General features: G+C 43.6%; 1 protein-coding gene across 2 annotated transcripts in view; it reads left to right on the forward strand.

Moving 5' to 3' along the window:
* Positions 1-7,220: 7,220 nt before the first annotated feature.
* The window catches only part of LOC109906663 (neuropilin-2), a 63,401-nt gene continuing 55,020 nt past the window's right edge, over positions 7,221-15,601 (forward strand). For both annotated transcript variants that reach the window (XM_031792299.1, XM_031792300.1), the window contains exons 1-2: positions 7,221-8,020; positions 14,960-15,137. In XM_031792299.1, coding sequence (XP_031648159.1) covers positions 7,948-8,020; positions 14,960-15,137 — 251 coding nt within the window. In that variant the 5' untranslated portion in view covers positions 7,221-7,947. The remainder of the gene's footprint in view (positions 8,021-14,959; positions 15,138-15,601) is intronic.

Here is a 15,601-nt window from a genome sequence, read left to right on the forward strand (position 1 = left end):
ATTTTCCATGCCGAGGGGAGAACACAGGGAGGAGGTTTTTTCCATGCCGAGGGGAGAACACAGGGAGGAGGTATTTTCCATGCCGAGGGGAGAACACAGGGAGAAGGTATTTTCCATGCCGAGGGGAGAACACAGGGAGAAGGTATTTTCCATGCCGAGGGGAGAACACAGGGAGGAGGTATTTTCCATGCCGAGGGGAGAACACGGGGAGGAGGTATTTTCCATGCCGAGGGGAGAACACAGGGAGGAGGTATTTTCTATGCCGAGGGGAGAACACAGGGAGGAGGATAATTATTTATTTTTTGACTCCAGTCCAGATGTGCACATATCTTACAGTAGAGACAGTCGCCAGGCAGATTAGTGGATAGTGTATTGTATAATTATTACCCTGGGTTGGGCAGGCCTATGCAGTGGGTAGGCTGGAATTCGTTTGGTGAAGAGAAGCCGTGTTGGACAGTAAACAGGCGGGCGCTCCAGGGCGTGGTCTATTCTCCTGGTCCTTGAGAAGAGAAGGGAAGAACATGCGCATCAGACATCAGCATGTGTTGGATTGGAAATGTCTTTGTCAAAAAAAGCAGTGCGCTGTGTGGACAAATAAAGAGGGTATTGGCGTTCCCTTCGGATGCAGATAGTGTTCCCACATGTTGCTACATTTTTACGAAATATAATAATATATTCCTGTAACTCAATAAAGAAACATTCTAAATCAAGTATTTTACACCGGTGAGGCTGTGTGATGGAATGTGTTGTCTGTGAGTATGGAGAGCAGGTTCAGATAGTAAACCACTGCATGTGGTGTGATTGATTTACAATGAATAACAAAACCTCCCTCTGTTTTGCTCACACTGCCTAACCTTGCCTAACACAGGACTTTGGGTCAAATTAAGTCCAGCCCCGGCCTTATCTTCTGCTCTGAGGAAGGTTAGAAGGCATCTGTTGTTCTTTCGGAGGAGAGAGATAGCTGATAACAATGCTCACTCAACCTCCATTGACCAAACTATTTCAAAGGGTGTTTGATAAGTTGACTGATGAGTCCCTAACGTGAGAGAGAGAGGCGCTTCCCTTGTTTTTGGGGGTTAAGGAGTGGTGGAGGACAGAGTAGTGGGTGAATGAGTGGAGAGGTGTGGAGGTGGGGTGACAGTCAGGACATCAGGTGACACCTCAAGGCTGTGAGCGGAGCAGGTAGTGACCTCGCCTAGGCTGAGGGTCCTGGTGGACTGTTCGCTCTCCCTCTTTCTCTCGTTCTCTCTCTCTCTCTCTCTCTCTCTCTCTCTCTCTCTCTCTCAGGGCAGGGGGCTGTTGAGTGAGGAAGGACTGATGCCTCGGCAGCACAGATGCTTTCTGTTTCATGGAGACATGGGGCGCCTACACACACATGCACGCACACACACACACATACACACACACACACACAACTGGACACAAAAACAACACAAATGCACATGCGCTAGTTGTAGTGTACATATACGCTCTAGGTATTTTACATTTTTTTTATATATATATATTTTTAGGGTGTAAGTAATTGTTAACACACACACTCAAAACCACATGTGGTATATACAGTGTAAACATGTGGGCGAACATGCTCACACACACACACTGAATGCATCATCCGTAGGGGGCCATAAAACATACAGACACTGACAAATAACTGCAGGATTCTGCGACATCGGCCAAAGGGGCTGGCAGCCTGTGTGTGGCGACGTCCAAGATCAGCCAATCACAAGTGACAAGGAACCTCTGAGGCTATAGGTAGAGTCCCGATTGATTGACAGGGTGTTAGAAATCTGTGAAATGACTGGGTGCTTGGGGGCCAACTTAGATTGACAGTAGACGGAGGCTACAGACATGCCATGACACACACACGTCACATGACCTGCACCAAGGGCATTGTGGTCAAACATTCAACTAATGTTTAACTAATGTCCTACATGACTTCTACACTGCACTTCCATTGAGTCTTAATGGACTCGCTAGCTGATAACCACCTTAGTTGATTGATGCACCGATGCGTACATAACAAGAAAATACCTATCAAAATCTGTCCGTTTAAAAAATCGATCCACCTCATCCGCCAGTGTCGCACTTCAGCATCTGTGTTGAAAGGTAGCAGAGCTAGAGCAGTGTTTGTCAGACCATGAGACATCCTGAAAATTGGTCTTCTCACAAACAACGTCTGTAGCTTCCGAACGGTTTGACTCTCACAAACAAGATGGTGTCGCGGGACTTGTCTGAAGGTAAATGGTACTGGTTTTAAAAATCAAATGGAAGTATGAAGATAGTTTTGCGACAACCCAAAAAAAGGGGTTAAATATATGTTTAAAAAATATATATATATAAAAATATTTTTTTTTTAAATGTCCCTCGTCGAAGTATGCACAATATCCCACAAATTTATACAAATCGAGAATATGACATTTACATTTTAGAATAAGGCTGTAATGTAGCAAGATGTGTAAAAAGTAATGGGGTCTGAATACTTTCTGAATGCACTGTGTATCTATACAGTGCCAGTCAAAAGTTTGGACACACCTACTCATTCCAAGGTTGTTCTTTATTTTTACTATTTTCTACATTGTAGAATAATAGTGAAGATATCAAAACTATAAAATAACACATATGGAATCATGAAAGTAACCTAAAAAGCGTTAAACAAATCAAAATATATTTTATGTTTGAGACTTTTCAAAGTAGCCACATTTTGCCTTCATGACAGCTTTGCACATTCTTGGAATTCTCTCAACCAGCGTCATGAGGTAGTCACCTGGAATGCATTTCAATTAACAGTTGTGCCTTGTTAAAAGTTTGTTTGTGGAATTTCTTTCCTTCTTAATGTGTTTGAGCCAATCAGTTGTGTTGTGACATGGTAGGGGTGGTATACAGAAGACAGTCCTATTTGGTAAAAGACCAAGTTCATATTATGGCAAGAACAGCTCAAATAAGCAAAGAGAAACAACAATCCATCATTACTTTAAGAGATGAAGGTCAGTAAATGTGGAACATTTCAAGAACTTTGACAGTTTCTTCAAGTGCAGTAGCAAAAACCATCACGAGCTATAATGAAAATTGCTCTCATGAGGAAAGGAAGATCCAGAGTTACCTCTGCTGCAGAGGATAAATCCTTTAGAGTTACCAGCCTCAGAAATTGCAGTCCAAATAAATGCTTCACAGAGTTCACGTAACAGACACATCTCAACATCAGCTGTTCGGAGGAGACGGCATGAATCAGGCCTTCATATGTGTATTGCTGCAAAGAAACCACCACTAAAGGGCACCGATAATAAGAAGAGACTTGCTTGGGCCAAGAAACACAAGCAATGGACATAAGACCGGTGATAATCTGTTCTTTGGTCTGATGAGTCCAAATTTGAGATTTTTGGTTCCAACCGCCGTGTCTTTGTGAGACGCAGAGCAGGTGAACGGATTATCTCTGCATGTGTGGTTCCCACTGTGAAGCATGGATGGAGGTGTGATGGTGTGGGTGTGCTTTGTTGGTGACACTGTCTGTAATTTATTTAGAATTCAAGGCACACTTAACCAGCATGGCTACCACAGCATTCTGCAGCGATATGCCATCCCATCTGCTTTGCGCTTAGTGGGACTATGATTTGTTTTTCAACAGGACAATTACCCAAAACACACCTCCAGGCTGTGTAAGGGCTATTTGACCAAGAAGGAATGTGATGGAGTGCTGCATCAGATGACCTGGCCTCCACAATCACCTGACCTCAACCCAAAGCAGCCAACAAGTGCTCAGCATATGTGGGAACTCCTTCAAGACTATTGGAAAAGCATTCCAGGTGAAGATGGTTGAGAGAATGCCAAGAGTGTGCCAAGCTGTCATCAAGGCAAAGGGTGGCTACCTTGAAGAATCTAAAATCTATTTGGATTTGTTTAACACTTTTTTTGGTTACTACATGATTCCATATGTGTTATTTCATAGTGTTGATGTCTTCACTATTATTCTACAATGTAAAAAATAGTTTAAAAAACAACAAACTTTAATGAGTAGGTGTGTCCAAACTTTGGACAGGTAGTGTATACAGTTGAAGTCGGAAGTTTATATACACTTAGGTTGGAGTCATTAAAACATGTTTTTCAAGCACTCAACAAATTTATTTTGAACAAACTATAGTTTTGGCAAGTTGTTTCGGACATCTGCTTTGTGCATGGCGCAAGTCATTTCTCCCAAAATTGTTTACAGACAGATTATTTCACTTATAATTCACTATATCACTATTCCAGTGGGTCAGAAGTTAACATACACTAAGTTGACTGTGCCTTTAAACAGCGTGGAAAATTCCAGAAAATTATGTCATGGCTTTAGAAGCTTCTGATAGGCTAATTGACATCATTTGAGTCAATTGGAGGTGTACCTGTGGATGTATTTCAAGGCCTCAGTGCCTCTTTGCTTGACATCATGTGAAAATAAAAAGAAATTGGCCAAGACCTCAGAAATAAAAATGTGTAGACCTCCACAAGTCTGGTTCATCCTTGGAAGCAATTTCCAAATGCCTGAAGGTACCACGTTCATCTGTACAAACAATAGTACGCAAGTGTAAACACCATGGGACTATGCAGCCGTCATACAGCTCAGGAGGGAGACGCGTTCTGTCTCCTAGAGATGAACGTACTTTGGTGCAAAAAGTGCAAATCAATCCCAGAACAACAGCAAATGACCTTGTGAAGATGCTGGAGGAAACCGGTACAAAAGTATCTATATCCACACTAAAATGAGTCGTATATCGACATAAGCAACATCTCAAGACATCAGTCAGGAAGTTAAAGCTTGGTCTCAAATGGGTCTTCCAAATGGACAACGACCCCAAGCATACTTCCAAAGTTGTGGCAAAAAGGCCTGAGGACAACAACGTCAAGGTATTGAAGTGCCCATCACAAAGCCCCATCACAAAGTGTGTGTGAGAAAGGAGGCCTACAAACCTGACTCAGTTACACCAGCTCTGTCAGGAGGGACTGGCCAGTATTCATCCAACTTATTGTGGGAAGCTTGTGGAAAGCTACCCAAAACGTTTGACCCAAGTTAAACAATTTAAAGGCAATGCTACCAAATATTAATTGAGTGTATGCTAACTTCTGACCCACTGGGAATGTGATGACAGAAATAAAAGCTGAGATAAATCATTCTCTCTACTATTATTCTGACATTTCACATTCTTAAAATAAAGTTGTGATCCTAACTGACATAAGACAGTAATTTAACTAGGATTAAATGTCAGGAATTGTGAAAGACTTTAAGTTTAAGTGTATTTGGCTAAGGTCTATGTAGACTTCCGACTTCAACTGTATATATTTTTATAATTCCTGAGTCTTTTTATATCTCCTAGATTTAGGACACTTCAAAACCTTGTTTCTGATTATTTCCTTTTTGAGTGTCCCTTTTGCCATTCATTAATGTGTTGTTCAATATGTCTCTGGCTTCAGAGTAAAGGCAAAAATCTATATTTTATTTTTAAAAATGGTATCTATATATATATATATATATATATATATATATATATATATATATATATAGTTCAAATCAAATATCTAAATAATCCATAGTATGACCATCTTAAAACAATTCCACATGTCAGTTTAGCACTCCCTCCCCCAACATCTTCTAAAGAAAAGCGTCATCAAAGACAAACTGTATTCTCTCATGTAATATAGCTAATATTAGCCTGGTAACAGATCTGGTCGTTGGTCAAGACAGCACAGACCGGTCTGGGACCAGGCTAATGTACATCCCTTTTCAATTAGCTCTGGTTCAGGGAGTTAGTGCAGCTTGCTAATGTTAAGCCTTCCTGTCCCTTGCCTGGACCATAGCAACCCTCTTGTGTTCTGTAAGCAGTGGGGATCTGCCTGGGCTGGACCTGCCTGGGCTGGCATTTCTCAGGCAGCAGATTATTTTGGGCCAGGCAGTGTGTTATTATGTAAAGCTAGCGTGGCTGTATTTAGGCAGGCTGATTGTAGAGCTGTTTTGTGCCGGTCTTGGTGGGTTCCCTCCACGAGGCAGCAGGAACATACGACTTTGATTGTGTCCCAAATGGCACCATATTCCCAATGTTGTGCACTACTTTTGACCAGAGACCTATTACATAGGGAATAGGGTGACATTTGCCATGCAGCTTTAAGCCTCGAACCACTGTTTGATATGTGCTGTGGTAATGGGGTGAGAGAGTCGCTGTAAAGAGGGGCACAGACACACACACACACACACACACGCGTAAAGCACACAAACACTCACTCACACTCATTCACATACACACACACACACACACACACTGTATGCCACTGTATGATTTATTGTTGACTATATGCTGCTGCCTTCATTTAAAAAAAATTAAGTGCCTAACAAATTCTTATTTACAATGACAGCCTACCCTGGCCAAACCCGGATGGCGCTGGGCCAATTGTGAGGCGCCCTAAATGGGACTCCCAATCACGGCCGGATGTAATACAGCCTGGATTCGAACCAGGGACGCTTCTTGCACCATAAGCCATAAGACTGCTGAACAATTAATCAAATGGCCACCGGACTATTTACATTGGCATTTGTTTTGTACACTGCTGCTACTTGCTGTTTATTATCAATGCATAGTCACTTCCCACCCTACCTACATGTACAAATGACCTCTGACCTGTACCCCTGCACACTGATTCAGTACAGGTTCCCCCTGTATATAGCCTCGGTATTGTTATGTTATTGTGTTACTTTTTATTATTTTTTACTTTGGTTTATTTGGTAAATATTTTATTAACTCTTCTTGAACTGCACTGTTGGTTAAGGGCTTGTAAGTAAGCATTTCACGGTAAGGTCTACAGTTGTTGTATTCAGGGCATGTGACATAAAGTTTGATTTGATTTGATTGGACCGCTGCGCCACTCGGGAGCCCTAATGCATGTACTACTCCCCTTCCTCCATCCCCCTTCACTTTTCCCCCTTTTTTTTATTTTGGTTTCTTTGGTTCTTCTCTCTTGAAAATAGCCTGTGGAAATACTCCCGAGACTGAGATTATAGGGTGTGCGTTATCTGTTGAACCCTTATCTATTGGCGTCACGTGAAATGTGTACGTGTGTGTGTGTGCCCGCGCGCTTGTGTGTTTTACGAGTGTGCGCGCACCTCTCCATGATCAACAACCAACCGGAGGCGGAGCCGAGGCGCTGACTGTAATGCGATAGCTGCTCTGTTCAAAAGTGCTATAACACACACTCTCACTCACTCACATACACACGCCGCTGGAGCGCATAGAGACACTCCGCTACAGACAAAAATACTAGAGGAGTGGTGCCAGAGATGGAATGAGTTCTCCTTCGGAACATATTATATTCATGTCCGTCACACTTCTCATGATTTGCGCTCCATTCTTGTTGTAAATACGGAGACTTTTTGTCGGCTGATAGTTCAGTCAACTGTGTCTCATCGGTCGTAAATGCCGGAGTAAATGACCGGAGTCCTGGAATCCCTGCGAGCACAGGAGAGAGAAGGGGGGGGGGAAGGCAAGCGCTACAGTCGTATGTGGAGGTAGACTAAGAGCCGCTTATCAGACCCTGTAGGAAATACCCCAGGAGGTTCCAAATCATTGGACAAGCTCTGTATGGAACCGGGGAATTAAGAGGAGTTTATTTCATCCACGAGGCTAGATAACCCAGTCAGGACGACAATATTAAAGTTATAAGGTGGCATCCCAGTGTGTCGTTCAAGTAGTCTGTATGCCTGCTTCGGAGGGAAAGCTGTTCACCGCTGTCTTTAGCCTATTTTTATTCAATTAAGTACACTTGGAACAAACATTATTCGTTGATTGTTTTAGTAAAATAGGCTACGTGGAGTAATAACATTTGTTCCTAGATTTTCTGCAAAAAAAAGGTGTGGATTTTCTTGATGGACAACTGATTTGATCCTGGGAAGTACCATTTAAAAATAACAAGACATTGAACATTGCCAAAATGGATATGCTATCATCGCTGATTGGATTTTTACTTGCAATGTGTCTAACACTGGGAGTCCGTGGAGACAAGGGTGAGTTCTCTTCAACACATGGGCTGTCAAGAAACGTGTCCGAATGTACCTGAAACTACCCTTTTATGGGTGATTCAAATTCTGAAATTGCTTTAAACTATGATAAAAACTGAAAGCTCACATCGTTTTTTCTTATTAGACCTGCGTCTTGGGGACTTGGAAAATAGCTTGTTTTTCTCAGCGTTGGAAAACTCGTTTGGTTTAAAAAAAAAAAAAAAAAAACGAGCTCCATCTGTTTCAAATCAGGAATTTCAACACATAGGCCGTGAATGGCATCAGATAGATATGGTCTGATAACCAGTAGGCTATCATGTGTAGTGTAACCGTACTGGTATTAACCACAAAATGTTCTCTCAGCCTTGAAAGATGAACCCACCCTCTCATTCGTTATCCTAGTTAGTCCAGAACATTATTTATTATTCCACTTCTGTCGTATACCAAGAGTAATGTGACAATATTCCACCCATGAAAAATTACTGGGTGATATGTTATTTGATACTCAAAAGCTTTTATATTATGCCCCAAAATAGGTCATTGCCATTTAATACATGTTGCCATAGCATGGGGGGGGTACAAGTTCCACTGCCGTTCATGTTAGGCAGGTTTTGTAATTTTATGATCACAGATTTTTTTTTAAGTAATAACCCTACATACATTAGCATATAATAGCCCAATGACTATGCTTTGTAGGGTGATAATTACATAATAATTATATCATTTAAAAAGGGGGGGAAACGGACCTAATTTCTTTTTGTTGTTGTTGTTTCTTGGTAGAGATCATGAATGAATGCTCAACTCTAAACGCGTCTGTAGACAACATAATCCATTGACCAAACCAAAATAATGCGCTTCAAGTGGTATTTTGCTGTTAGTGGAGAATGACAAGAATATTAGTTAGACTAACCACCACCATCATCATTAATATCAATAAGAACACAACCAACAACTCGCTCATTATCTCAAGAGTCTTGCAATCGTTATGGTGACGGTTTGTGCCTCAATCGCACTTGTGCATCTGCAGCTCGAGGCGGCGCCACACAATCAGTTCTCCACTCGCGCTGCAACGTTAAGACCAGATGACACATTTTGACGAAAAGGCCACCGAAGCCACCTTCCATTCCATTCAGGGAATCGTGCTGATTTTACGCTAGCTGGCTTGCTTCCTAAGTCACAGTAGTTGTATCCATAATTCATGTGTAAGAGTTGTTTTTTGGGGGGTTGTAGTTTTGGAATCTTGTCCAAGTCCCGACTCCCGATCTAGAGCTCTCATGAGCTTTAAAACATTGTCTGGTTTCTCACTCCCGTTCTGCTCTGTCTCTGTGCCCTACTCAGTGTCGCATCCCTGGCTGGTTTACGGGACTGCTCCTATGGTTCTTCCTTAGAATGTGCTCCAAAGTGTGCGGTGTGTGAGATTCTTGTATGCATACATTCAAGTGTGTGTGAGAGTGGTTTTGGACCTGCCATTTAGGGAGATTCAATATGATCTGTTTGCAGTGTTGGCTGCCTGTGTGCCCATTTATCAGACTCAGATGTGGGCCTTTGGCAGCTCTCCCCATGCATTCTCAGATACCTCAGCCTGCCAAAGCACTCACTGTTCCAGCCTTCTCCTGTCCTCCTCAAAACAGCACATCTTGTACATACACACAGCAGCACGAGAGAGAGAGAGAGAGGAAAGGGAGACGTGGGAAAGACAGGAGGTTGTGAGAGAGAGAGTGACAGAGATGTTGTGCAGAACAAGAGCATGTTTTTCAGGACAAACACCAGAGAGAGAGAGAGAGAGAGAGAGAGCAGGAGAGAAACAGATAGAGATGAGAAGGAAGGGTACAGTACCAAACAGCAGGGTCACAGAGTTTTAAGAACAGAGGGCAGGAAGAGGAACTGATGATGTTGGGCGTATGAAAATGAACACTACGCTCGGGGGTCGGAGAGCAGAAGGGAGACGTCTGTGTCTTTGTCCCAAATAGCACCCTTTTCTGTATTTAGTGCACTACTTTTGACCAGAGCCCATAGGGCTAAAGGAGGGAATACGCTCTGGTCAGAAGTAATGCACTACAATAGGGAATAGGGTGACATTTGGGATGCACATAATGTAACCACAACAATGTGACTCATTATTGTGTTAGTATAATTAAGTCATTCGTAATAATGAACTAGTAATTAATTGAACATACAGGACCAGTGTGTGTCTTCTTTGTCTCTGTATGTTTACCTTTCTATCTGTTATAATGCAGATTAATGAAAAGCTTTATTTTCCTCCTCTCTCTCTGCTTGCTTCTTTCTCTCCCTCGTTCGCTTCTTTCTCTTGTCCCCCCCACCTCTCTCCCTCTCCATGCCCCCTCTTGGCTACCCCCCCTCACTCCCTCTCCATGCCCCCTCTTGGCTACCCCCCCCCCCCCACCGCTCTCTCTACCCCAGAATCTTTTTTAATCTTCCCCAGACTCCTATAACACATCAGCAGAGGAGAAACAAGGTCAGGACTGTAGTTGTTAGCATTCAAGAGCTGAAAAACAAAAGGGGCTGTGGTTCAATACCTTGGCCAGGAGAAGGGATGGGGGGCTGGGGGGGAGGAGGGGGACACGCCAACCCCCTGGAACAAGGTGACAAGGGTGAAATTATAAACAAGGCCACCATAAATAATACACCTATCGGCTAGCTGGTGGCCCCTCGGTCTGCTGCTTAATTTGTGTGAACGCACTCACACACACACACACACACTGCACACACAGGTCATTTATCTGGACAGCGGTATTTTAGCAAAGCAAAACCCAGCGAAACGCAACCATCTGCTTGTGGTCAATTGATCCGGTGATTAGTTGATTGCTATACCCAACCCGATGCATTTAGTTGATTAGCCAAAACCACTTAGCCTATTATGAAGAGTCATGCATGGGTGCTCCAACTCAGGAGAGAGAGGAGGCTTTAGTCTAGCATGCCAATGGTGAATTAGGGTACCAAATCTGTGTGTTGTTCATATTGGAACTGAAGTCTAAATGTGTACACTTGAATGGCTACGTTATAACTATGATTTCTGCTGCACATTCATTTAGTATTGTTCCATTTGGTCTTAATCCTTAATATAATAACAATATCAATGACAACATGTCATTTAGCAGATGTCTTTAGAGCGACTAAGTGTGTGCATACAGTTTCATACGGATGGCCTCAATGGAACTCAAACCCATGATACCAACTGAGCCATACAGGACACTTTAATATTATCTAAAGGTAGGTAGGGCCTTATGGTAGGTGCCTAATGATTAAAGTAAAGAGCTTTGAAAGTCACAAATCTCTCCCCCCCTCCGTCCAGTCTTGTGTGGAGTGGTTAGATTAAAAACAGTCGTGGACACAGCCCCTGTGTAGGGATGAACAAATGGTGCCTCTCATCTCTCTGTCCCCCTGATTCCCTCTCTCGAAGCGACAGCACTTTTTTAATTAAGGTGGGAGTGAGGGAAAGAGAGAGAGAGAGAAAGATAGATAGAGAGAGATTATGATGGGGAGATCTATAACGGCCCTTCCACACGTCCGAAGCTGTTCACTGATAATACCGCTAATAGAAATATGTGCACACACAGAGATGTGCAGATGCTGTATATATAGACGGAGACTTGTACAGTAGATTTGAAGACGTTAATTAAAGCACACATTTTGCTTGCGTCCAAGTTCACGCACACACTCACACGTATGCACATACACACCATTATGTGTAGACCCACACATGCCCTCACCTGTTATTGCTACTGATATGTCATATACTATATATCAACATTGTTCACATATGTTGAGGGTCGCTATGGCATGTCCGTGCAGTGTTGTGTGTGTGCGTGTGTGGAGATGGGTGGAGTCCTGAGCCAGCACAGACACAATAATTCATGAGGCGACCTCTCTAATGAACGCTCTCTCCTCATCCTCCCTCCTTATCACACAAGCACACATGCACCTATAAGACATAGTGCCCCCGAAAAACACACTGTGTATTCATAGAAACACAAACATACACGTACACATTCTCCACCCTAACGGGGGACTTAAACAAAGACATACCCAGTCGATAACATACACACTGCGCGCACCCCCCCCCCCACACACACACACACACCTCTCCCCTGCATGTACTGTATATGCTACTGACAGCCCATCAGCTCCTCCAGGGTCAGTCCCCACAGGGATGGTCATATCTTAATGAGCCTCGTCAGGCTCTCTCTCTCCAACTCCTCTACACACTCTCTTTCTTCCTCCCCCTCAATCACCTCCCTCCCTTCCTTCTCTGCCTTAATCCTTCTCCGTCTCACAGCCTTTCTCTCCATTCCTTCTACCCCTCTCTCAATCCCTCTTATCTCCCACTTTTTTGTCCCTCTCCCTCCATCTCGCTCCCTCTCCTCCCTCATCATCCTCATCCCCTTCATCTATCCCTCTTTACCTGCCTTTCTCCCTGCTGGCATCCACCCCCCCCCCCTCGTCGCCCTCCTCCTTAGCTGTACATGAATGGTCTGCTCAGTTCAGGGAGCGGAAAAGTCCTGAGGCTGCAGGATTCTCCCAAATGGCTTAATCTTCCCCTGGCGGTACTACTGACAACTCGGCACAGCTTTTGGAGAATACAAAAAGGAGACATGGGCTGCGCCCTAAATGGCACCCTATTCCCTATATCCCCCATACTCAACTGGCGGACCAAGGACCGGATCTGGACCCAGAACGGGGTCAATACGGACCTCTGGTCCAGGAAAAAATAGAAAATAAATATATATATAGTATCAGTCAAAAGTTTGGGCACACCTTCTAATTCAAGGGTTTTTCTTAATTTGTACTATTGTACTACTTTTTTGGTTACGACATGATTCCATGTGTGTTATTTCACAGTTTTGATGTCTTCACTATTATTCTACAATGTAGAAAATAGTAAAAATAAAGAAAAACCCTGGAATGGGTAGGTGTATATTGTTTTTACGAGCTCGCACTTTGACCCCTGGTATCCTATAAAGACACATAAGGCATGGAAGAATGCGTGGAATTGCAGGAAATTCGCTTTAAAACATAAAAAACATACACAAACATATACACATACAAAATGTGTATAAATGCAGACAAGAGGGGTGTGAACAGTTTGGGGTTGCGAAGTGGGGGTTTGTTACTATGGTGATATATTACATTATCCGGACCTTTGCCAACTAGGGAATTTGTGTGACCGGACCTTCTCAAATAGTACTTGAGTACCCTTGCCCTCTATAGTGCACTATTCTGACCAGAACCATGGGATTCCCTATGGGACCTGGTCAAAAGTAGTGCACTAAATCGGGATAAGGTTGCCATTTAAGATGAAGACATGGAGGTGGTGGGGAGAGAAGAACACTCCATAGGCAGACTTTATAGTCCTGCATGTCTGAATCCTCCAGGGGAGATAAAGAGACTTTTCTTCTACTTTTGGTCTTTTTATTTAGCTTTGGTTGCAGTATTGAGTGATAGGTGTTTTGAGTGATAGGCTGGACTGGTGTGTGTGTGTGTGTGTGTGTGTGTGTGTGTGTGCATGCACACGTGTGTATACATAAGTGTGTGTGAGTTTCTATCCAAGTAAGGATGGTAAGGGTTTCGCTATTATATCAAATGTCACCAAAACCTAAGTGTGCCTTTTAAAATACAATAGCCTTGAAAATGTCAACACTTGAACAGTCTATTATATTTCAACCCTCCAATCCCCCCCCCCCCTCCTTCCTTTGATGATGTGCTCACATAACTTGGAATAGGTGAAGCAGATGAAACAGAATATTGAGTCATCGCCATTTTCATTGATGTCCTTATATTCACTGGGCTGCCGAGTGGCGCAGCGGTCTGTGGTACTGCATCTCAGTGCTTGAGGTGTCACTACAGACACCCTGGTTCGAATCCAGGCTGTATCGCGGCCGTCTGTGATTGGGTGTCCCAGAGGGCGGCGCACAATTGGCCCAGCGTCATCCGGTTTTGTCAGGTGTAGGCCATCTTTGTGGATAAGAATTTGTTCTTAACTGACATGCCTAGTTAAATAAAGGTTAAATAAAAAATGTGTTCCGATTCTCTAACCTTCTCCCGATTAGTTCACTTGTACACTCCCCCTCGTGGATTTAAAAGGAATGAACTGGTGTTGGGATAATGGTGGAAACTCCCTCCAGCCATGCTTGCACCATATGCATGAGTAAATGAATGCATCACTTCGGGAGAAGGGTAAAGAATCGGAACGCAGCCTCTGTCAGCACGGAAAGAGTTAACCACCCCTAGCATCGTTGTCATGGTGAACATTGTGAAGAGACATTTTTTGTCTTCCTCATCTCGCCTTCCATTTAGAATAATAATGACCGGAAAATCATATACTGCAGTAAAATGACTGATGAGGGACCTCACTGTATTGTCTCCCGATGTGTTTGTGTGAGATAGGGAACGGCGAGCGAGGCGTGGGCGTACGGCGAAAATAAAGGCTTTGTTTCTCTGGCTTCTCATTACAGATTCGGGGTGAACCCTTGTACCCCTAGACAGGGGGTCTACTGTCACTTCCTGTCTGGGCCAGCCGAGCGATGCTATTGGCAGGCTATTGTTCCTGGGAGAGAGCCGATAGGATCAGGGAATGTGTTCTAATGTTTGCAGATTGCCTTGCCAGAACAACAATTACATTTAGAGAATGCTCCCAGAGGAGAGATTAGAGCCATGGTGTGGGGTTAGTTTGTCTGCATGGGAGAGACGTGTGCGTGGTTGTCTATTTTGTTGCTATAGTAGAATTAATGTGAACACTACGTATCTCTGACAAAGATATTATTACAAATCGTGCGTCACTACATCACAAATCACATCACTATGGAATAAGAAGACAAAGTCTCAAATCAATAATCGCTTGAATAGCAAGGTTTGTATTCGTAGATGTTTTGAGTCTGTGTATTGACCATATGTCTCTCTCTCTCTCCCTCTCTTTCTCTCTCTCAGGTGAGGTGTGTGGGGGCACCCTGGATGCCAGCGACGCAGGGTACATCACGTCCCCGGGCTACCCTCTGGAGTACCCGCCCCACCAGAATTGCCAGTGGGTCATCACGGCCCCGGAGCCCTCCCAGCGCATCGTCCTCAACTTCAACCCCCACTTTGAACTGGAGAGACTGGACTGCAGGTCAGAGCGAGGGGGGAGAGGGGTGATTGGGGGAGAGAGGGAGGCTTTTTGAATATACTTAGGCTAGAAAAAATGGTAGAGGGAGGGAGAGAAGGAGAGAGGGAGGGAGGGAAGGAGGGAGATTGACCGGAGATGGTTTTAACTTCAGATCTGCCTCTGACTGGTTATACATATGTAACAGAGAGTTCATAGTTAGCCATAGTTACAGTGTTGGCCATTACAGTAGGTAAGAAAGGGCCAAGACTGTCAGGGTTAATACTTGAATATTGAGTGGGGATGAACGAATAGAATTGATTGGTAATAGAGAAGAGGATGAGGTTGATCGGATGGAGGAGAAAAGGAACGTGGATGAAAGAATGGAGAGAATGGTTGAAAGAAAGACAGGGGTGATGTGGTGAAGTTATCAGGAAAACAGATTTGAGAGAGAGAGTTCAGTGGAGCGATTACAGGCCAGATGGGAACCA

The sequence above is a fragment of the Oncorhynchus kisutch genome, linkage group LG16 (assembly GCF_002021735.2).
Source record: "Oncorhynchus kisutch isolate 150728-3 linkage group LG16, Okis_V2, whole genome shotgun sequence".
Lineage (NCBI taxonomy): Eukaryota > Metazoa > Chordata > Actinopteri > Salmoniformes > Salmonidae > Oncorhynchus > Oncorhynchus kisutch.